At 38.6% G+C, this 24,633-nt stretch overlaps 1 protein-coding gene across 1 annotated transcript in view; it reads left to right on the top strand.

Moving 5' to 3' along the window:
• The window catches only part of CDK6 (cyclin-dependent kinase 6), a 125,535-nt gene that overhangs the window by 13,396 nt on the left and 87,506 nt on the right, over window positions 1-24,633 (top strand). Inside the window, exon 2 of the mRNA XM_010001574.1 lies at window positions 14,693-14,828. Coding sequence (XP_009999876.1) covers window positions 14,693-14,828 — 136 coding nt within the window. The remainder of the gene's footprint in view (window positions 1-14,692; window positions 14,829-24,633) is intronic.

Here is a 24,633-nt window from a genome sequence, read left to right as displayed (position 1 = left end):
ATGGAAATTATAAAGCCTGATGTGAGTGGCAGAAAGCCCAGGCAATATCCAAAGAGTAAACATCTAATGGCTTGACCTAAGTGGGGCACAGTTGGCTGTAGCAGGCAATTGAAAAGGGGATGTCAATATTTAAAAGCAGCAGAACTAATTTTTTAAACAGATGGCATTTTTTCCCCCCTGTGTGCAGTACAAATACATATTTTTAAAGGCTTTAGGGAATATTTAGATTATGGGCTTTTAATATTATCTTTTTAAAAAAATTCAAATTTTGTAAAATTTAAGGTCACTTTGTTCTTTCTTCTTTCAAGCATGAAATTGCTATCCCCAAATTACATTATTCACTCAGTTCCAGAATGTATTCATCCCAGAGCATATAGTTTATACAAAAATACTGTTGTAACAGCTTGTCAGCTTTTAAATGGAGGGTCTTCTTATGAATTCTTGAAATGAAGCAACTGAAATTTTCTGAGTGGACATGATTATCAGGACATGATTGTCATGCTTGAGAAAAGAAGGCTTAGAGAAGATCTTACTGCCATGTTCCAGTATTTAAAGGGTGACTACCAAGAAGATGGAGACTCCCTTGGTACAAGGAGTCACATGAAAATGATGATGGGCAATGTGTGCCATTTACTCCTGGGGAGATCCTGACTGGGCATCAGAAAAAAAGTTTTCACTATGAGAACAGTCAGACACTGGAATAATCTCCCCAGGGAAATGGTAGGTTTCCCAACACTAAACACTTGTAAGCCTCATCTTGCCAGGATGCTGGGCCATCTAATCTAAACCATGTTCCTACCTAGAAATGTTGGACCAAATGGTCTTTGGTGTCCTTTCCAACCTGGCATTCTGTGATTCTGTTATTTCTAGTAAATTGATTAATGTAATTTTCCCAAGCCTGAAAAAGCATTCTTATGCTTTGGAAAATCTAAATCCAGATTATTTTTCTGCTTCCTGGGGTGAAATGCCACAGCCTGTACTGTGCTTAGATCTACAGTCATATACAATAGGGGCTTATGTACAGAGGCATCCATGGAAATGGATTTAGCAAAAAAAACCCAAAGAAACAACTCTACTCTGTATACTTTGTATGTTTCTCCCAAGTGGACTGTAGATGGTTATTTCTTAGTCAGGTATTTTCATAATTGAGGCACAGATTCTTATTTCAGAACATACAGGTGCCAGTTTTAATCTTTGAAAACCAAGACAGCTGGCATGAGAAGTAGGTAAGGGAAATAATCAGAAAGTCTGACTTTTTCTTCACAGCAAGTCACTTCAATATTGTGATAACTCAGAAGGCGGCTGAATGGACCTTTATAAAACACAAGAACTAAGTCACTTCTAAGTGGAGACATCTGGGTTCTATTTAATATCCTGTGTAAAATGGTAGAGGTCAGCTTCCTGAAATACCTTAGGAGTTTTATTTCACGAATATCATCCTGCTGTAAGGACCTGGAGTGATGGGGAGGGTCTCGAGCTCAAAAGTGCCCTAAGGAAAAGCTCGGGGGCTGCAGCTCTTGTTCTAGCTCTGCATTTGGTGTGGGATGATAGGAAGCATCTTGTGGCCTGCAGTATCTCTGCATCCTCAGAAATGTCTGTTGCCTGGGTGCTTATTTAATGCAGGCAACTAGTCCCTTTTTTTTCTTCTAATCCTATAGTCTTATGCTTTGGACATTGGGATACTAATTGAAAATCATCCAGAAGTGACACTTTGGACAATGAGTGATTCTCAAATGTAGTGATGACCCTAAACACCTAGGATATTTTGTAATTTGGGACCTTGGTTCCTAAGTCACTTATCTTGACAGTTTTATGATGTCTTTTTTCCCCCTTGTGATGAATGCGGTCGTATCTTTACTGTCCGAGATTGTACATTTCCTTAATGTGTTCCCTCTATCTATTTGGCTTAATTGCTCTTGATTTCTTGAGTTTGGAATCCTGTTTTATTTTCTGACTCCTGCTCTTCCATTGTGTATTGGCCATGTGGATTTAAAAAAATATACTTGTCTTTGTAGGCCAGTGCCACTGGTAGATGTTCACACACAGAAGTTAGCCAGTGTACCAACTGATACAGTGACACCAGTGACACCTTAATTAAAAGCCTGTGGTGTGATAAGCATAAAAATGTATATAGAAATTGTACATAAATAATGATGTCCAGCATGATTATATATATTTCACAGTGTGAAAATTTGGCTTTTACTTGACTTCATATTTAAATGGAAGATAAAAGGAAGCTCTAAAGAACTGAGAGGGGTACTTGTTTCTCTTAGATGGAAAAAAGATGGAAATTGAAAGAAATAAAATAGTAGTATGTCACTGGAACAGGCAAGCTGACCATAGCCCAAAAAGGCTTTTGTAGACTCCCCTGATTCTGTGAGCCCTGTATGGTGTGTCATGTTGCCTGTTTAGTCAACTGTACAAAGGCTCAAGACCATCAGCTGAGGTGTAAGTTGCTGTGCTGTTCCTCCAAACAGGTAAATAGGATGATCATAAGGTTTGAGAATGGATTAGGGAAAACAGTGAAGAGCAGCTCCTTCAGCCCTCCATGTCTCTTGACTTATCAATGAAATAAAAATAATGACATGAATAAAACAGTTCATATATGGCTTAGAAAGGGTTGGAACAAGTTCTCATCTCAACCAGTATTTTTCTGCAGTGAGACAGAGCAGATAGCTTAGGGAATGATGTAAGAGCAGGACAGGCCTGAAGTGTTAATTCCTGGCAAATTGAGGCTCAACAGTTTTGAGATGGACTTGCTCTATGATCTTAAGTAACATGAGTCCACTGCCTTGGAAGTCCATGCAGCATTTGCAAGCAGATGTGAGCCAGCCCTGCTTCATCCCCAGCCAGTTGCCTATTCACTCTGCTGGTACTTGGAGCCAGCTGGAAGTGGCAGAGCCCTGTGAGTGCTGCAGAGCCTCAGCCATTCTGGTCTGCTGTCCTCAGACCTTCCTCAGCTCAGACTGTGCTGACATTGCCTGCCTGGATTGCCACAGAGCACCCTCTCCTTTGCTTCCAGAGGTAGATGTACTTTGTTTTCATTTGCCTTGTTTTCAAAATGTTTTAGCGCTCCAGGAAACAGAACTTTTTTGGCAAGATTTATTATAGTTTGCTCATTTCTTTCAGAAATGTGAAAAACTTTGTTGCAGAACAATCAAAATACAGTTTTGTCATGTATTTACTTCTGATATACACTATAATTTACAAAATGCTGAATTTATTTCACAATTGTACATGCAATAAAATGTAAACCCTCATCTCGTACTGATGAACGACACCCCAAAATAAATAGTTGCCTTTGCCCCCAAGTAATAAAACAGTCAAATAACATTTATTGCCAGCTCCAAATGCTACTAACACCTCATTTTCATTGCCAAACTCTGCAAATAATCTTAAATTTGTTTTCTTTTATATACGTGTGCAAGAGCTTAAAGGAAATACTTAAAGAGCTGTACAGCCTGTAGAATATTTCACTGCACATGCATTAATCTTTAAATGGCTGGCCCACAGTGCCATGTAGCTTGGCTGGAAAAGGAGAAAACCTGTGTTAGACATCTACCTAAAGAGCAGGAGAATTAAGGCACCTGAGAATCTCACAGAAATAGACATTTTTTGTTTTCTTTGCACGCGCTATAATTTAACTTAAAATGAATAAATAAATAAAAGACAGCTTAGTTGAAAAAATGACATAACAGCCAAGGAGCTTGTGTGGCTGCACGTGAATAACTCTGAATGGGAAAAATAGCAGCCATGAAGTCCATATTTTAAAAAACTTGTAAGATGGAAGGTCTTAAATTCTGATGAAACGTGTAAGGAATTTGCATTCTAATGGAAAAAGGGAACTCTTTTTATGTATCAAGTCTTTAAGAGCAAGTGCCCCCTGGCTAAATTTATTAAGCCAGAAAAATCTTGTAAATTTCTATTACAGATTTATTAGTCCCATTTGTTTCTGTTCTGTACAACATGAATATTAAACTTAATCCTGCAAGTTTGTCACAGGTGAAGCTCCCTTTCAAATTAAATGAAATTCTGGGCCCGAACCAAAGCGAGTTAAATACATATACTCTACTGAAGTCAGTTAAATTCAAGTATCTCTTCTAAATTAGTCATCTAGGTGTCTTCCACAGGAAGCAGGGAGAGACAGACAGGAACTTACCCCCAGAGTGATTCAACTAGCCTACTTCTTTTCCTTGAATATGTGGATGCCAACGTGACCCATTCAGACCAGCCACCAATGCCCTGTGCAGCTCTTCTACAGTAGCTGAGAGAACTGGAAGCTCCATGAGCTCTGCTAGGCTGTTGAGCAGATAGATGGATGACCTTTGAACTGTCTGTTGACTAGCCAGAGACAACTACGTTCAACAGAGTTGTCAGTTTTCTTGCAAGCCTTAAATCTACCTTCTCTATCTGCTGAATTTTATGTGTTACCTTAGCTTTGTATTCCCTTAGTTAGGATGCTTTGGTTTTTGAATAAATATTGCCTCACTGTTTACTTTGCCATCTGAAGTTCTGTATTACTCTCTGCTACTCAGTTTTTCTTTTAGAATGCAGCTTATAAAGAGCAATGCAATGTTGAGGTGCATAAATCTGGCTATCTCTCAAAACCTGGCCAGATCCTGATTGTTCTTCTTACCCACATGAGCAATTGCTTTTGTCTTTTGATTTTTGAAAATCACCTGAGTACTGTTTGCTTTTGGGCAGATGGGATTTGATTCATAGCAAGTTGAGCAATAGCAACAGGACACAGTACAGTGCCTCTAGGAGACTGAGTTCACTGTGCTCCTGTCCAGCTTTTGCTGAATCTGAATGGAGGAATTTCCTTTGTCTGAAGTTAATGGTGCCCCTGGCATCAAGACATACAGATTCTTGGTAATACATCTGACATCGGAGCCTTATCAAAGTCATTCCTGTAGCAAGTGTAGCCAAAAAGGTCTGTGAACTGCACCTCTGTGTTTATGCCTTTTAACCTCAATCAGGACAAGCGTGTATGGAAATCAACATACAAAATGAAAGGCACCTTTTGGATTTTCACTTGGTCTGTTGCTGAATGTGGCAACTGTGTTTGCCACTGCATTGGAAATGGGTGGGTATGTCTGGTCCATTTTCAGAACATTTTGAGCAGTTCTAGTGAATTCATAAACAGATTGTTTTAACAGATTTAGGCATTTTTAAGAGATGTTTTAATGTGTTTTAAATATCTGGTGTTAAATTGCTGTTTCCATTTGCAAAACATCAAGAACTGTTCATATCCATTGCCGTTTTCTAGTCTCCAAGGTAAAGACTGGGAAACCAATGGTTCATAGTTTTGCTTATTTCAGAATTTAAGGGGAAAAAATACCCTGATTAACTTTTTGGAGTAAATTATTAACATCTTTTTCAGAGATATATGGCCATAATTAAGAATTAACGAGTCCTAAAGTTAATTTAAAAACTAGAAAAGAGGAAGTGTGGTAGAGACAAGGACACTGAAGTGCAAAAGGGGAGCCTCAAGTCCTAGGCTTCTCACTGTATGGGTAAGAGAAGCCAGAGTAGGAACCACAAGCACCAGCTATGACAGTAGGTATGGGTTTGAATGGCATACTGGGATTTACATTGCTCTGTGCAAGTAATGACTGGCTGAGTACAAGGAAGAGAAAAATTACTTTTTTTGGCCTTTTGTCTTTGGTTCCATGTGCACAGACAATCAGTTTTCTTATTTTTTTCTTTTTCTCTTTTTTTTCTTCTCTGCTTTAATTTCTGAAAGGTAGTAGGCATATAAGGGAGATGAAGCTTTAGATGATGGATGCTTCCCTAGGAAGTCTCTAAGATTATTTATGCATGCTGGAAGTTAAGCACAGTGTTAAGAGTATTAGTCCTTTCTTTGGTAATTCAGGGCTAGTGGATCATGCAAGATCAAGCCCTATGACAGGATTTTTCTGCACACTGCTACCTTAACTCCAAAATTGCATTTCTGTACTGACAGATCTAAAAACATTTCATAAAATACCACTCAAAGCTTGTGTTATGTCAACTGACCGTGCTGTCATAGCAATAAACAAACACTGTAAGAGGTTGGCACCTGATTTCCCAGACTGGTTCTTGTTTCATTCTCTTAGCGAGGAGTTTCTTTGCTGTAATGTCACCTAGAGAGCCAGGAATGTTGTATTTAAGAAATAATACATAATAATAAACCCAAATATAAACAAATGGGCACAACAGTGAATCATGCAATGCATACTCTGTTTTACTCCTATGTATACTAATTGGTTTATGTTTAATGCATCAGTATATAGCCTGTTATATTAAAAAGCCTACAGATTTCCTTAATAATTTCTTGAATACAGTAGAACAACACACCTCAAAGGACTGAAAATAATTAATTAATTTTCAAATGATCAGCTGTCTTTACTAACATATACATCATTTATTTACTTTGTGCATACCAGTATTTTCAACTTTAGCAAATTTAGCCTTTTTTTTTCTTTAGGATTTTTTCCTTTCTGTTTTCCTGGTCTTTTGCTTTTGCAGTGGAGTTCAAGGTATTGTTGAACACTGTAAGTTTTCCCTCTCTAAAAGTCAGCTCTTGATCCTTCTTTGAGAAGTACAGACCATTTGGTCCCATCTCTACCCATGACACATTGTAGAAATGTATTTTCTTACGAGGCTTTAATGTGTCAGTGTCTCACAAATCACTCCAATAGGACTTTTTCTGAGAGTCTTAATCAAAACTGTTGTTAGTGCCAGTAGAAGAAACACAGCAAGACATTTTATACCTAGTGTTCTCCCTTCCTCATCACCATCACCACACCAGCTTTGGGTTCCTTTCAGCTGCTGCCAGTACTGGCCTTTCTTGCTAGGAAGTGGTAGCAACTTTGGCAGGGTTCTCAGACCTACTATCAGTCAGGCTGTTATTGCTTGTATTCTGAGGGCTTTGCATAATCTGGGAGGTTAACTAAGATTCAAACTGGACTTGAGTTTTTCATACAGCCACCATTCCCTGGTAGAGTTGTTGCTGTAGAGTAACCTGGAGGCGATTCAGGAACAGCATTCCCTGAATTGATGATAAGCATCAAAACAATTAGACCTCTTCTGTCATATTCTACAGTACCTACTTCTTGTTTTTAGGTTTCCCCACGAATCTCTAAAAAGCAAGAGTTTGGAATCAAATTTGTGTTGAAATTACTTATCACTTAAAAAATGCTAAATTAAACACCTTGAGAATTGCTGTGATACTACAAGGATTTAAAAAAACAAGACATTGTGTCAAACAGGACATTGTATTTTTTGGTGTGAATAATTTTATCTGGAGTGGAGGATAATTTTTCCTTTGTTATTTTTTTACATGTTGGCATCACCTGTTAGTCTCAAGTGTAGATAGATTAGATAATTAAACTATTGAAGAATGAATTGTAATTTATACTGTTGTAAAATCTTCCAGAGATGAGTTGTTGGTTTTATTTAAACTTAGGAAAGCAGTTGTCAGCTTTGATTTAGATCCCATAGGTTTCGCACAAGCATGAATTCAAAATGTAAACTGGAATGTGGAGTCTGTAGCAATCAGTTTGACTGTGATCTACACATGAATAAAGATAGGATTTTGTTGTATTCCATCTTGCACCAGGTACAGCCAGGAGTCCAGGATAACCTCTGTGCTCCTCTCATTCTAACTAAACAAAATCAATATTCAGACAAAAAAATTATTTACATGTTTAGCAATTTAGGGAGTGTAAAAAGGAATGCAGCTTTCCCTGAGTAAAGTATTTTACAGAAGATCTAAAATACTTAATAACAGATGCACATGCACTGCCAATGAATCGGAACATCTCCAGTTTGTACTCTGAACTGGAAGCTTATGGAAACTTACTGGGAGCTCTCAGTGCTGTGTAAGAGCAGTGTACGTGACTCTGAAAGGCAGTGTACATTTGCTTGCTCAAGCATCACATGAGAGCACTATGAATAGGTCAGACAGCTATTGCTGATCCTAAACAATCTGTCAGCGACTGTCTTTGCAACAGACTGTGTTATTTTTCTGATTTGGGGGTGACTTGGCCTGTCCCCGATGGAGAGAATCTAACAGTAGGGTTGGTACAGTGATACACAGGACTCCGTGTAGGCTTTGGGCAGGCTGGAATTTTCCCTCTGTAGTGGCAGTTGCTCAGTATGTGGCCAGTTTGGATTTAAAATCAGTCGCAATGAGATGAAGCTGTTAATTGAACAGGAGTGAAGTATTGCAAGAGCTGGGGTACTGTAGGACAAGTCCTGAAAGTGAAGTTCTGCAAGGCAGGGTATTGTTTTAATTCCTGAGCCTTACTGGATCCATTTCTGGTCCTTGCTTAGTAAAAATAATCTCCCATCACAAAGGTAAAAAAGAAATGGCAGTGTGAGGGCTAAAAAAGACAGCATGCTGCTATAAACAAAGAGAGGAGCAGAGAACGTCTTCATGAGGCGTACTTTTCCTTGAAGCAAAACTTTAACAACAGCAACTTTTAGTGGCTTGGGTGGCACGGTGAGTATATGCACTCGGCCTTTGCATCTTTGGGGCACGAATCTTGGCTTCTGCTGAAAATGAAAATCAGTTTTGGTGGAGCAGACGTTTGTCTGCATCACAGAACCATGCAGTCTGGCACCAGGGCTGGTCGCTGCTCGCGTGGGGCCCAGCGCAGGAGAGCAGGGGCGCTGCAGGTCAGGGCTGCAGTCGGTGCTGAGCGTTGAAAGCTTGCCCAGTCAGCCCACACTATCGGACTTTAGCCAGTGCTATTTACTTCGCTTTCAAGAGCATCTATTTCTCCCTGACACTTTCTCTGTCTGTCTTCCTCACACACACTTAAAGAACAAAAACATCTTTTATACAGCTAAGCGTTTTAAATAATTTGTCCAAGTCAGAAAGGGAGAGAGACTGGAAAAAATTACAGCACAAAGCTCAGCTTGCAGATGAACGATTGCCTTGTCATCCTAAGATCCCCCCTCCTTCCCTTAAACCTCACTGGTGAGTGGGCTATAAGCAAGAATATTGTCTGGTCTCTGCTGGAGGAGGTCTCCAGGATAGGACTTGCTGCTGCCTTGCTTTCATCATGCAGTTGCTTTTTCATGGTAGCTCTTTCTTCTCTGTCACAGCAGATAATGAATGAGTGCCTGCAGAGTTGAAAACATCTATCTGCATAACATCTGCCTGTCCTAGATAAATTAATTTATTTTATCTGATGTTATGTCCTTCCCTTTTCTGCTATTTGCTTGAAAGAAGTTTCTTCTGAAGACAAGAAGAGATCCCACTGCTCTTTCCTGGAAGGGTGGCAAAGCAGGAAAAACATTCACAAAATCCAAAAACCCAGTAGAAATGTAGAGAATAAGGATTTGAGATGTAAAGTTGCCATGAGCAGTATAGAGATGCCCAAGCTTATTTTAATTAATCGAGTTTGACCCCAGTTGTCTGAGTGCTGCTGGATGGAGCTCAGGGTGGGCTGGTTTACCATGCTGCAGCAGTGCTCTGCTGGCACCCTGCAGGTTTTCTGTACCCGGGTGGGTCAGTAGAGCGTGGTCTAAGTGTTGCTGAGTTATCTTGCCGTCTGCCTTGGAGGAATATCCTAAAGACTGGTGCACATTGTTGCAGCTGCAGCTGCAGCTGGTGTGACAAGCACATTGGGAAACTCCTGAAGACCCCATATGCTTTTGAAAATGGAGCTTAGGTCTTGCAATACTGCCTGGTTTTATGAAGGTCATCTCAGAAAAAAAGCACTTAAATTATGAAATACTTTTCATTTAGTGTCCTGTTGATCTGCATATACTCTTTTTTAATCTGAAGTACTTCACTAAAGCTCCTTAGAGGGGGAAAAATCTACATCTATAATACCAGCTTTCAGAGGCATGGAGGAGTAGATGATTGCTGATTCAGACGAGACAAAGCAGCATGTCCTGAACAAAGGGAAAGAGCTCTGTCATAGGTTTCAGAGTGTGAAGCTCTATTTCCTGTTTTGCTGCATGGGATATGGTTCTCCCAACGCATATGTTCCACTCCACTCACCCAACTATTGTCTTCTTCATTTGAAATATGACCCCTTTGTGACAATACATTGGGTGTATGTGATTCCGAGGAGAAATTGGATTCTGTTAGCAAAGTCTTTTTCCTCTTCAAAAGTGAAAAAGGAGAAGGTAGCTGATATTAAAAGTATGAGGAAAACTGCTATTTTGAAGAAGTACATAGTTAGAGAAGTTGGGGTGAATGAAGTGCTTGCCACTGCATGGCCTCCAGAGAGCCAGAAGAGTCTAAGGCTGCTGCTCAAATTTGAACTTGAAGTCTACCTGGTTGTCATTCTTTGATTCTTTTAGGTATGAGAGGCTGAAATTTGCTATACCCTTGAAAATCAGCCACTCAAAGGATTCACCTGAACCAAAAGCAGTGAAAACAGAAGCCATTCAGGCTCCCCCCACGTATTTGTCAATAATCCTCAATCATGACCTGTAATAGTCTTGTATCCCAGTCCTGTGGTGTTTGCGTAAACAGTGTCGATGATATGTAAGTTCTGTGCTGGTTTTCATGTCATGTGGATAAATAAGTTTTGAGACAACCAAATACTTTCCATCTGTGTCTTTGTCAAGACATATGAAACCTTAAAACTGCAGCATGTTACTGTGTCACTGCTTACCACACCACAGTGTTCTGAAGCATTTCTCCTACCCATAAATCAGTGGCCCCCGTTCTCTTTGTCTGTCATGCATAGGCTTGGAAATAACTCTTCCTAGGAAGAGGCTGCTCCTAAGAAAACTGAAGTAAATCCAAGTTGTTGAAGAACTTTAGAGGGCAAGGACTGTGTTGTTGTTCAGAGCTGTAAGTGACCAGCAAAGTAAAGAGATACGTGTCTATGTTGGGTTAGTCCTGTTGCAGTAGGCCTTTGGATGCATTGGCAGCAAGTACCTAATTCTTTGGTCTTCCATTTGACTATGATCCAGCTAATTTTCCAGATGTATTTACTCATGTGTTTGACAATAGCCAAGAGAACTGGTGTCCTACAGTTTTTTAGGTCTTACAGTCAGATCTGGTTTTTGGTATTTCTTGCAGGTGCCTTGGGCTGATGGGTTTGATTTCCATCACTGTTATCTCAGTTTGGTCTAGAAGAAAATGTTTCTTCCACTTCAAAGTGGGTGACTTTATAGCAAATCTCAAAGCGTCTTAGAAATAAGTCCAGTAACATTTAAGGGCTTTCTAGAAAGAGTTACCAAATTAGTACCAGTCAGTAGATGTAATAGTTTTCAAAGCAATTAGCATAACTGTATGTTTTCTTATAAAGGCATTAAGCATTCAGATTGCATATCGTAAAATTAAGATGAACTGAGGCTGTGTTTGTCAGATAATATGTTTTAAGAAGCTATCAAGCGTTCAAGGTGCATCATCAAGCTTTCTGCATTCAAAAAAAACCCCAGAAGTTTTTTTGTAGGAAGGCAGTTATTCTGCAAGGCTATAGTAAGATCTGCTAGGCACTAGGCACGTAAAATAAAATAGAGGTGTAGATTTGTAGCTGATAAGCTTTTCTTAGTTTAATACAACCAACTTGAAAAAATGTCTGCATTAAAACACAGGTACAGTGTCTGTTCAACAGTGCTCCAGTTCAGATTGACACGTCAGGCTGTATATGACTCCCAGCCAAACATCTTGTTAAATACTTGCAGGATTTCCCATATTGGATCTTACTTTAATCAAATAATTCAAACGTTTCATTTGTAAGTACAATAGAAGGGCAGGGCTTGTGTTTACAAAGTATTCAGTATGGAAATCCTGTATTAATTGAGGTACATTTACTTCACTTAGGACAGTGTCCATGTAGAAACTCTTTAAATAAAAGGCCTTTTGCTGTTGCCTCTTCCGGACAGGCAATCACATGCAGAACTAGCCCGTCACGTACAGGAGATCATGAGGAAATAGTTTGAGAGATGTGTGCTGTAGACAGCAGAGGTGTTCCTAGCTAAAGAAGACAAGTTTATGGATGCTTTTCTCACAGTGGATGCAAAATAATATATAAAAAGTAGTTTTATCCATATGTAAACTACTAAATAAAGAGGCTTTGTCTTTCTCAATCTGTTTCCAGAATAATTAGTACAGGCAATGCCAGATGTTGGGGTTTTTTTGTAATATTGTGGATTCATATAAGCTGTGCTCTAAATTATTATCTTTCTAAGGCAGCAACTATAGACCTATATTTTTTCTGTGAAAAAATACACTGTGCTTCCACCAAGCCTGGTGCAGGATCTGGAGTTTTTATTATTAACAGTCGAGCATTTAGAGTTTCACATAAAGGGCATATAAAAAGGAAAAATAATATTATTACTCAGTGATAGTATTATTAGTAATAGGTGACTAGAATTGCACCCTTCTGAGTTCCTTATTTTGCTGTGCCCAAAAATGCCAGAATCAAAATGAGCCACATGCAGAAGAATTAAACAGAGAATCAGCATTTCTCTCCACAGTATGTTAGAAATTACATGTTGCTTCTCTATTCTACTCTTTATTTTTCTTATAGTTCTGCTATTGTTGAAAAGGTAATTTTGCCAGTGTATTAAATACCTGGCAAAAAAGGTGGTTTAGGACATTTTTAGGTAAATGTAGGTCAACACAAAGGAATCATACAGTTGGAAATATTTTCCAATGTTTATGTTCAGATGTTCAGACCTGTCTGGCTCCTCTCTATTTGCATGTGTTGGGGTTATAGGCAGTCCAGCTACATTCCACGCTGAGTTACATAAATATATTACAGATTATTAACCTCCAGCCAAATACCAGCAAATTTCACTTTCCAGGAAACTTAGTGACTTTTCACAAAACTCATTTATTGTGAACATCTTCTGTGTACACTCCATTAAGGGAATTATAAAAATAGCAGTATTTGTCTTTTAAAGAAATGTCCCAAGACATTTGCTGTTACAGTAATTATATTACAATAATAATTTATATTTGTTAGTATTATTATTGCAGATCAGTCTTCTAGTAGAGGTAGGGTGACAGTCTCTCCATGCTCTTTAACTCCAGTTCTCAACTGTTACTCACTGAAGAGCTTCTTTAAGTTAAAAGGAATGTGCTTTCCTCTATTTTCAAAGCATGGTGGCTAGTAAACAATTTTTAAGTGTCTGACCAAACATCATGTAGGAAATGCTTTTAAAGTGGGACCACAGCCTTAACATGTTAAATCAATATAATCTCAAGTGAAGCAAACTGCTGTCATAAACCTGGATTATGGTCTTCATGGATAGTTGTGCTAATTCTTGTCTTCCTTTCTCTTGAGAAATATTTTGAGAGTTAAGGTGAGACATAAAAACTCAGAACAAAGTGTTTTCCTAGTCTGTCTGTGAGATGTCCTGTTTGAAAAGCAGTCACCCCCAAGGCTTTGTGTGGGATCTGATGTCTGCAGATCCTGCATGTAAAGTCTTTAGTCCTAGGACAAAGAACAAGAATATTACTTGATATTGTTATCAGAAATTTTGCACAAAGGAAGGAAGCAGTTTTTCTAAATAAGAACTGAAAGATACATGTAATAAAACAATGTAACTGCTATGATGTTGACCAAAGTCAGCAGTAGTATCAACAGTACCTTGGCTTGTTACCCATTATGGGTTCTTCAGTTTAACCGTATAGCCTTTTTTCTCAGTAACTGTATTCATACATTTTAAAAATCTATAACTAGCAATTGATTTTCTGTCTTGCTTCAGAGAGGAAGGCAATTTATCTGTATAATTTCAGCCTAAATTAATAAACATATTAGTAAAGTATGAGAGGGGGGAACAAGCATCTTCCCATCTGTAAGATGGTTTCCTATAGCGGTTTTGTAGAAGTGGGACTTGAGGAAGGATGGGGAGAGTCACTGGTAGGAGTACAGGTGTGAAGCACAGAAGGATGGGCAGACATTTGTGAAAAAGACAAAGCAGAGGTTAAAGCTGGTACAGTAGATTCATTGGAAGAGATGAGAGAGATCCTTATTAAGAAGAGAAAAAAAATAGAAAATAGAGTAATCAGATAGGAATGTGATATTATTAAGAGATTTGCAAATTAGTTTGAATTTGATGTTGTGCAACAAGGTGAAATTATAAAGAAATTTCAGTAAAAGTATAGCAGAAAGTCATGAGAGAAGAAAGCTTTTTTAGTAGTGGCATCTTGTGCACAAAGCTTTTTTCCAGACTGTATCCTGACTCTGATGGTATTTCTTGCATCCAGGAACTTAGAAGAGTAATCAGCAAAATATTCTGTGTCTGCCAAAGGAGATTTAATTATAAAGCTGTGTAATGGTGAACACAGGAGTTATGTGGGAGGACACTGAATATTTATGCAAATGCTCTGTATATTTTTTCTCAAAAATGTTTCTTGCAATTATTTTTTTAAATGACTGTAAGTGCTGCAGCATATGAATAAATATCAAGTTATTTTCCATATTAATTCTAGTTCTGCTGTCAAAAAAATACTCTCTTTTAATGTACTTATTTTACTGTGAACAGCTGATGAATTCTTAACACTTAATCCCATTTCAGAATCCACACATGAAAGAGAGATATTATTGATGTATCAGTAGTTATCTGATGAATCAAGAGCTCAAATATTGCTCTGTGTTTGAATGGCTCTTTTTTCCATTCTATATACTGTAAGAAATTTAAATAGGCATGTATGAGCTGCAAGGTATATATGTCTGTACTGGTTCCTGTATACTTTCCTCATCTTTTTTTTTCCTCCTCTCAGGTTGTTTGATGTGTGCACTGTGTCACGAACAGACAGAGAGACCAAGTTAACATTAGTATTTGAACATGTGGATCAAGACTTGACTACTTACTTGGATAAAGTTCCAGAGCCTGGAGTGCCTACTGAAACTATAAAGGTATTTAAGAAGAAAGATTTTGGATATTATTTCAGAAAATATTAGCTAGGAAGGGCAAAGAGATGAATCACAAAGACAAACTGCATTTTGATTCCATAGGATTTTCTTATATTGAAACTGAGTCATGCCCAGCTTGAGGTGTGAATTGCAGCATTAAGATCTGTATTCACCAGGAGGTGTAATCTTAATATTTTTGGGGAAATGTTGCACTTGTTTGGATATTTTTTCCTCTCTTAGATTTATAAATCCCCTGAATTTCTACTCTTTTACCAAACAGAGCATTCCAAGTAATTAAGAATGACCTTTGCTTGCACTTGTAGGCAGGTGATTCCATTATTATTTAGTCCAAGACTGCTTGAACCTTTCCTCAGTGTCTGGTAGAGTGCTGGATACTGTTAGAATGGATAAAACAAATCTTGTGTTACTATCCCCTTCCCTTTGCCTTTTGTTTCCCCAAGAGACTCCTTTCATTCCATGTCACACTTGCCAGGAGGGTTTCTATACATTCCAAGAGCAGGAAACATTCACCGTGGGCCTGTGGTGAGCTCTGCAGAGGATGAGCTCAAGGAAGGGGGTAGCAATAGCCATGACCAGTTGTTGCAGAAGCTGGGAGGGCTCTCAGTATCTGGAAGGATGATCATGAAGTTTTCCCGTTGTGTTATCTCATCTTCTGCATCTGTAAGGGGGGATTTCTTCCCAGGGTGGAACATGCTTCCAGTACTGGTATATGTACACCAACTTCTCTCCTGGGAATTTCAGAGCAAAGTGCTACATTGAGGATAATAGCTTGGAATGTTTGACAAAATGTGTACACCTGGGAAGAGAAGCACATAGGCTGATGTTCCTACATTTTTACTCTGTTTAATATTTCTTTTGCTTTTTTATTTTTTCATGAGTAAAAATAATTTATGCTTTCAGAGACAGATTATCTTGCATTTGTATAAGTACCTTCCAGAAATATGTTATGGCATCTTAGTCTGGAAAAAGTCCTCAAGGAGAAAAAGAAAACATGAAGCCTTTCTAAAATATAGTTGTTTTAATATTTTTTTTTCATTAACAGCTTCAAACTAGGACGTTTGATCTTTCAGTATAAAAATAGACATAAATCTGATAAAGATCTTTTTGCTTGTATTAAAGTCTGAAATGTAAAACATCAGTCAGGTCCAGTAATGAGGCTTTTAAAGCAACTTTAATAGATAATATAGCATTCACAATTTTTTTCCAGCTTTGATTCAATCCAAGCAGGAGGATGGAATGTACCTTTTGCATTTGAAGGGCTCTTTTATGATAATGCTTTTAGGGTTCTAATTCCTTCTAGGGCTTTGATGCTACCTAAAGAATCATATTTCAATGTAACTAACATTATGAGAATAACATACAAGGTGACTGGCATATTGTCTCAATACATTAAAATGGCTGGGAACTGAATGACCAGGCCTCCAAAATCTTAGCTTGAAATATCTTTTGAGCTTTTTCGTTTAAAAGGAAATAGAAGATAGGAGCATTGGACTAAAACTTTTGTGATTTTTCTAAAAGCTTCTTCTAAATTTGCACTAGTAAATTCTAATACATATGTGTGAACATGCATTTCATAGAGGTTACATGCTGTTGAAGGAGCTGCTCTGCATGTGTGGTTTACTAGTTCAACCCAGTAGATACATGTACAATCAGTACAATAAAAGAAAATAAGTTAGCCACACAGAAACAAGAAGGAGCAATTCTGGTCTTTTATTTATAGTGCAAGTTCCACTGTGGCTGGTGAAATTAGTGAATGTAAAATTCAGCTTGTGGTACAGCTCTTTTTAAATGGGTGAGGGAAAATGTAAAATTGCTGTTTATTCAGTCATCACTGTTGATTTCAACATTTGCACAGTAGCTGAGGATTATTTCTTGAATTCTGTTTGGCACAGGAAAAAAGGGAGATTCAGTTAACTTCAGTTGCACCCTCTTGCTTAACTATTTATGTGAAAACACATTTTATGGAAGTACTTTTGCTGACAGTCAGGGCTGATCACACAAAGAAGGTTCTCAAGGCTTGTTCCAAATGCATTTCTATATCTTTCTAATGATACAATCTTTGGGGTATTCCTGGTAAAAACTGGAGTGAAGACTAGTTCTCCTGGCTGCAGGGAAATATTGCCATTTTGCAGCAACTGAGCATTTAACCCAGAGCACATGCATCATTAAGTGACTAATCTGACTTTTTATAGTTTGGCTTTTGAGGTTAATATGGATTTGCACTTCGTTTCTTTTCCAGACTTGCAGACAATTTGTGTAGAGTATTTCCCCTCACCAGTAGCACAGCACAAAACAACTGCCAGTATTGTAGGACCATCTGTTAAAGTTCTGCACGTGTCAGCAACACAGGGGTGCCAAACGAGCCAAGTAAGCTCTGGATAGCTTGAAGTTGAAGGATCTAATATACCTCTTTGGCACCATGGTGTCAACTCAACAGTTGTTAGTGGAACTTGAATGACATAAAATTACTATGAGAGAAGTACCAGCCCCAAAAGATCTTTTCTGTGTGAATTAACTACCATCATTACATACCATTTGGGGCAGGGAGGCTCAGTTTTTGCTGGTTTGGGACATGCTGGGGTTTTTAGTTACCAGCTGTCAAGGAATATAAGCGACGCTGGTAACATGTTAAGAATTTCCTTTATGTTTAGCAGATAGTAGTCAGACTGCAGCAGTTCAGAAAAACTGAACATATCAATCAATTAAAGACAACTAAAGCTTTTGCCTTAATGCTGTTCAGTAGTGCCTCTCTAAGGTCTAAAGCCGTGCAGCAGGAGTCACCCCAAAGAGTATTTCAGGAATATATCCAGAAGTGCTGATAAAATGATAGAAAAGAGGCAGTTTCCCTTTGAGGCACTGGCAAGTCATGAGAATACTTACCCAGGATGTGGGAAAGACATGCTTACTGTCCCTCCCTGTCACTAGGAGCATGAATGCTCTAGTTCAGTTCTGTGGCTATAGCTCTGGCTACTGAATTCTAGGTTTTTCTGAACAGAAGTATTTAAAATCTTTTCTGCTGAAGCACTTTCATTATTTTTTATGGAATATACTTTGTGCTAGAATGATGGAGAACATGACTGCAAATACTTGTGGCCATAACATTCACCTTTGAAAGAGAACTATGTTCAAGCCCTTAATCTAATGAATATGTCTTTGTAGCTACTGGATTACAGTCCTGCTCACCCTTGCTGGCTTCCTTTGCCAGACCTGATTAATGTATGTTCCATACAGGATGAATCAGAAGCAGCAATTACAACATCTTTCTTCTTTCCTCTCCACTCATCGTCTCGACCCTTGTCTTCCTGGGATGCTCTTTAACTTCAGGGCAATTTATGTGGAGGTGGAAGGTGTGAGTTCAGTTTCCTTAGGACAGCTGTTAGTCATGCATAGGTCTTTGGTAACATTGATGGCGTTAGCAGTTGAGCCTCCGAGAGATTTTGCTTATGAGGAACTCTTGTTAGTTGACACAAGGATAGTGGAAATGGGAATGACATGTCTCTGTCACTGAAATATTTTTTTAAAAATAGATAACAGGCCACTAAAGCATTTTGATATGTTAATCTTTGAGACAAGCATGTTTAAGCTGGATGGTCACATACAGATGTGATACTTGTGATGCTGACATGGGGTTTTTTTATATCCTATAGGATTTGGATATAGATATGGTTACTATAACACTAATTACATGCAAACAAGTTGTGTTTTTTTATTTAAGCTACTGCAATGTATATAACAATTTTTAGGTTTAAATTAATACATGTATGCTATTGCCTGGTATATAGAGCTGTGCATTAGGAGGACTAGGAATGGCTCTTTGGAGTTCTCTCTACTCATCTTGTTCTGCCAGCCCAAGAAGTTCTAAGTATAAGAGGGGATAACAAACTGTTAGCAAAGTTCTTTAATTCTAGTACTGAGCAAAGTTAACCTTGTGAGGTAATGTCATTATGAGTAAACTTGTGGCTTCTTGCAATAGTTTTCTTACAACTGTTAAAAGAGCTGGTTATGTCCTTCTACCCACATCGGATCTGTGAATGTTCAGGGTATTCCCCCCAGCTTGGAACAGGGCAGCCAAATGACAGAGAGAACACATCTAAGGTAAATCCTTTTCACTCTATTCCCTGTTTCCACACTCAAGTCAATAGCTTCTGTGGCTGTTATTCTCTGTCTCCTTTTGCATAGGAAGCCTAGATCTCTATCTGATCCAGAGATCCAGATTTTGCTGTTCAGATGCCTAAAATTTAGGAAGTACAGCAGTGAACCTAATTTCCTTTTGTGGATTTATCTGATAGTAGCCCATAAATTGAATTTTAAGATACTACCCACAGTCCTAGAACATTTGCATCCCTGTGCATTTCCTGTAACTTACATTATCTGCTATCAAACGAGGCAGACTGGTCACATCTTTACAAGACTCTTAGAAAATTAATATGAAGATGTTGCTTCTCAGAAAGCAAGCCAGTGTTCAGTATTCAGAGGTGAGTCATCAGCCATCTGCCACCGTTGTACCTACTCAGTCGATCACGTATGAGATGCGGAGCAGATGTCACACAATCATGCAGTTCTGAAAACAGCACAAGATATTCCAGGAAAACAGATTCGCCAGTACTGAGAGTCTTCCGTGTGTGGCCACATTTAACAACATCAAAGTTAAAAGTCACTGAGAAAAGAACCCACTGAAATTATTAAGAAAGACACTATGAGAAAAGCTCTTACTAATATGTTAGCTGTTACTAACATTTTCCTGTAAGTACTTTTGTGGTAAAGAAGCAAAACTTAGTGAGGAGTTCAGAGTACACAAATAATGGATCAGATCCCCAGCTGATACTAAGAGGTGTAAATTCATTAGCTTCAGTGAACCTGTGGCCATTTACAGCTGCTAAGGATCTCAGTCTTTGTGGAGTATTTTGCAATAAATTTTGTTCTGAGTCTGTACTGTGAATTAAAGAAGAGGTGCCACTATAAATAATGAAAAAGAAAAGGACCAACTGATATATTATTGTGGGATACATATTTTATTTATTTTTTCTGTTATCCTACTACCAGGGATTGTACTGCTGCATGGAAACGTATCAGGGGAGAGAGCAGGTGGCAGCTCTGAAGGAACTAAATCTTAAAAAGAGGGTATTCTCTAAAGTGTGGTGGTTCCCGTTGTTGAAGGTGTCATTTCTTTCCCAGACTGTGCTTCATGTAGAAGCACAGCCACATCACCTTTGGTGGGTGGTGCAGGTAGAGATGTATGGTCTGACTAGGAGGGGCCATCATTCAAATGAGGGGACTACTGAGCCCAGGATGCTACAAAATATAAAATATCCATGCAGTTACTTCTTTAGCATGGCCCGTTCTACAGTCAGTGTATAGCCACTGATTTTAGTTACGGTGCTAGCAAATTCTCTCCAAATCCCTACCATTTCCAAATTCAAATGCAAGTATTTTCAAACTGAAAGTTATGTATATTTGTCTTTTAGCAGTTCTGTAGCCCAGGACCTGTGTCTGCTGCTTGCAAACTGAGAGCTCCTAAAAATGTGAGGCACTCCAATAATTTTAAATCACTCTGTCCTGACTAGAGTGATTTAAAATCATTGGAGCGCTCGACATTTTTTTCAGTTGTTCCAGTTGGGAAAGCAGTCAAGCAACATTGTAGCATAATGTATGAAAGCAACCTGCTTGAAAGAATAATTTTAGTCTTTCCAGAACAATGATACTGAATTAGAAATGTCACTGTGAAAATACGTCTATCAGGGACTCTCTAAATAGACATCTCAACTTTTCTTTTATGACCCAAACTCTCAAGACAGCAGTACAGTCCCATAGGGCCCTCAGGGACACATCCTTTTTGAAGTCAGAAGGAAGCTATTATTTTCAATAGGAGGGCCAGAAATCATCTTTATTCAGAAAGTCAAAGGGAATTAAGAAGCTGAAGAGATTCTGAATTGTGGGCAGAGATGGAGATTGAGCCTTTGGTAGAACAAGATTTATGATCAAGTCATTGCAAAATTGCAGTATTATGAACACTGGAAGTGAAATGTTTTTATCAGCTCATTTAACGTCTGTTAATTCTGCAGAGCTGCACATTGATGTGATGCAAAAAAAAAAGCTTATGGATCCTACTGCTCTGGGGTCACTAGAGAAACTCTCGGATTATTAGTGACACTGGATTTTTGCTATTGGAACATCTGTGTGGTAGCAATTGCTAAGTGAAGTGGTTTGATGACACTGAAAGAAAGAAGTGGAGCATTTGGTGGGAAGAATGCTCAGACAGGTGTAAAAATGGGGCTGGATTGCCAGGCAGCATGTCAGAGGCGGTACCATGCTTTTCCAGTGAGCCAGTGGCAGTTCCTTGGAGTGGGGACTGTTTTTGAGATGCAAATAGATAGGGATGATTTTTTTTTTTTATTGCATGTTTTCATATGTAGAACTTAAAATTAACTTTGAGAATTTTTAAATTATTTCTGTATATGGGCACATGAACACACATACGTGCATACATATAATTATTGTAAAAGGGAAAAGGAAAGTTGGTGATTATAGCTCTACTGTCCGTGGAGTTCATTATCTCAAAACAGCTGTGAGCCAGAAGAGTCCAGAACTTGCAATTCAGATGCTTAGAGAATAGTCAGAAGTACCAGAATACAGAAGGGGTAGCACCAGTTCTCCTCCTGTGCCTAGGGAGTGGTTTGGTGTACATTGTCTCTGTATGTATACTTGTCAAGGTGTACTACACAGACATGTACGCGTATACGCATACACACATCTGCTGACTCCCGGAGTCCATCCCAGAGGCTTGTGTTTCATCATCAGATACAGCTGAGCTGGAATGAGGGCTGTTATGGTCATAGGGAAGGAATAAAATGGGACCCAGCCAAAGCTGTGCCTCTCCCAGGATCCTACTCAGTGCATCAGATCACAGACACATGAAGAGGCCTGTGCCACCCTCCCCTGTAGATACCAGAGCAGACATGGTTCCTCCCTGCCTCCCATCCTCTGGCCATCAGGGACAGAACTGCAGGGAAGCACCAGCCAGCGGCATCAGCCAGTTGCACTCAGCTGCTAAAGCAGCCAAAGCCAAAACCTCTGACACTCAGAGAGCTTGCACTGATTTCAACTCAATGTTCTTTGCTTTCTTCTCCCCATCCTACCCTTCCACCTTCATTTTCTCACCTCACATTCACCTCTGTATTTACACTATATAGCACTCTTCTCTTCTGTTCTTTCCTTCCCTCTGGAACTTTTCTCTCCATCAATTTTCTTTCCATTTTGTTTATGCCTCCTAACTGATCCTACTCCCATAAAAAAGTAGTATCATGGAACTGTCACACTGTTTCTACACCTGGTGGCTGCTGGTCCATTTTATTTGTGAGCTTTTAATGGAAGAGGCTCTGTGAAAACCTTTGTACAATACCCACCATAATAGGTCCTTCTTTCTCTGCACAATAACTTGTTAGACATGAGTCATGATAATCAGATCCTACAACAGCATTATTTGTCTAAAATAGTGCTTCTCCTCTGCTCTTTCCCCCACAGCAGCCACTTCACACATTTACACAACTGCTTCTTTATATCAGTGCCCTGTAATCAGCGTATGGTTCATGTTACAGGTTTCTCAGGTTTCAAAGCAAAATAAAATGACCTTTCTTCCATTTTGAGAATATCCTTCTTTTTAAGAAGTCCAAACAAAGACACACATTATTATTAAGCTCACAGGCAGCTGCCAGAAGACAGAAATTTTAGAATGGAAACACAAATGAAGTAGCAGAAACACTGTTTGTTGTTTGCTCTTCATGCGACAGCAAGGGAAAGTATTTAGAAATTAAAATTATTAATTTAATTGTATTTTTAATAAAGCAGACATGGTTTTGTAATATTTGCTAATATCGGTACTCCAGAGCACGACTATGGGTCAGATCCTTCTGTGGTGTAACTGTTGGCTCCTTTGGGTTCCTCCAGGGGTGAGTGTGGTGCAATATTATTAGCATCAGCTAGCAAGCAGCCTTTCATTTGTTTTCATGCAAAAGCCTGAACAGTTTGCAATTAAGAATGAGCAAATTACAAAGGCTCAAGCTCCTAGATCCAATCTGTCCTTAATTTTTGGGTTGGAAGCCTTATCCAAAGACTCATAAAGGTCAGTATTTTAGATTCATTCTTCCCAGTTATCAAGACAGCTATACAGTACTACCATTTTTTGTCAGTAGACGCAAAATATTTAAACTCATGCTGCAATATATACCTGAACCTTCTGGTTAAGCCCCAAAGGGAGCAGAGGCTCTGCTCCAGCAAAGCACTTAAACTTCTACTTAATTTTATGTAAACAGACTGCTCCACCTGTAGAAGAAGTGAGGCTGAAAGTGAGGCAAGTTAGAGGAGCTAACAGAGGAGAATCAGTTGTTATCCTGTGCTACTGACCTTATGAATTCCAAGGTTAGAGCAAAGAAGAATTGAAACCGTTGTTTCTATGCTCTCAGATTAGTCATAAACATGCCTTTTGTTTGTGTTTAAATGCTTTGTCAGGGTGAGGAAGTAGTCTTCCCTCAAGACTTACGTGTAAGCAATGTCTGTGCCTTTGGAACCGGACCCCTGACTATTCACAAGAGTGTGTCATAGTTGGTCATGATAGTAAACTGACTCAGTAATGCAAAAAGGGCTCTGGAGGATCAAAGGTTTGATGGACTGGTTTGTTTATTTATTTTTCATTAATATCTTAACTGTTCTGGCCACATAATTTATCCTGTCAGCCTTTGAGAATCTTGGCCCTTGAGAATACCCATTTAAAAGAAGTAGCTGTTTCCCATCATGACCAGCTCATTAGAAACCAGTACATTATATCTTTATTTATGTTGAACAGTGTCTATACCATAAAGGTCACAATGAAATTAGTGGCTTAATTGCAGAGGTTACTGTTCAACAGTTTTCACTCTTGCTAAATGTGACTTTACAAACAGTGCCATAGAATTTCTAAGTATTTCTAAAATGTCCGTAAAATGTTCTTTGTTTTGTGCAATAGGAAGCATTGCATTGTAACTTTAAAATGCCAAAAATAATCAAGGACATGTTAGCCATCTCTTAAGAGCATTTCATTTCCAAGTCAATAAATTCAGCTGCTGAATTTTTGTCCTTTGTTTTGGGATGTGACAGTTCTGTTGCATAACTACAATTAAGGAATCTCAGAACGTTCCAAAATGTTACAGTGTTCTGTGGATGCAAACAGTCATTTTTCGTATAGTTTTACAGCAGGGAAGGGACACTGGAATGGCAGAGTGCTGCCTTTTTTTAACATCTAGTTTACGATTAATTCTAAAATATTATTTCATTTGGAATTAACTTCAGATATTCCTGTTCTGACAAGCAGAGTAAATATTTTAGCAAGGACTTTTTATAGAGAAACTTTGACAGTACTATACTCCTCCCTTAATGTTACAAAGGAAATACTTGATTTCCAAACCCAGAGTCGGCATTTTAATGGAAACGGTTCCAAAAGAATACGTAGGATGTTACAAATGTAAAATGCATTTAATGAAAGAGCATACAGCTGTCTTTCATGTATTTTAAATGAAAATGTCTAATTTGAGACTTGAGAATGTCAACAGTGATCTCGGAGCCATACGCTTGTTATTACAATAGTATGTTGTGTATAACTGTCATTCAGTGAGAAACAACACAGAGTGAAAAGGAAAAAACAGAAAAACATGAAGTTAAAGGAGGAGACACCATCTTAGAAAGCATTTTTCTTATGTGTTTGGCTTGGTTAGAATATATCCCTTTCTTGCTTTTTGTTTGCTCACGTAATTCCTGC

This window comes from Chaetura pelagica, unplaced genomic scaffold (genome assembly GCF_000747805.2).
Source record: "Chaetura pelagica isolate M959 unplaced genomic scaffold, ChaPel_1.0 scaffold127, whole genome shotgun sequence".
Lineage (NCBI taxonomy): Eukaryota > Metazoa > Chordata > Aves > Apodiformes > Apodidae > Chaetura > Chaetura pelagica.
The sequence above is the reverse complement of the archived record's forward strand: the minus strand, read 5'-3'. Positions and strand labels throughout refer to the sequence as shown.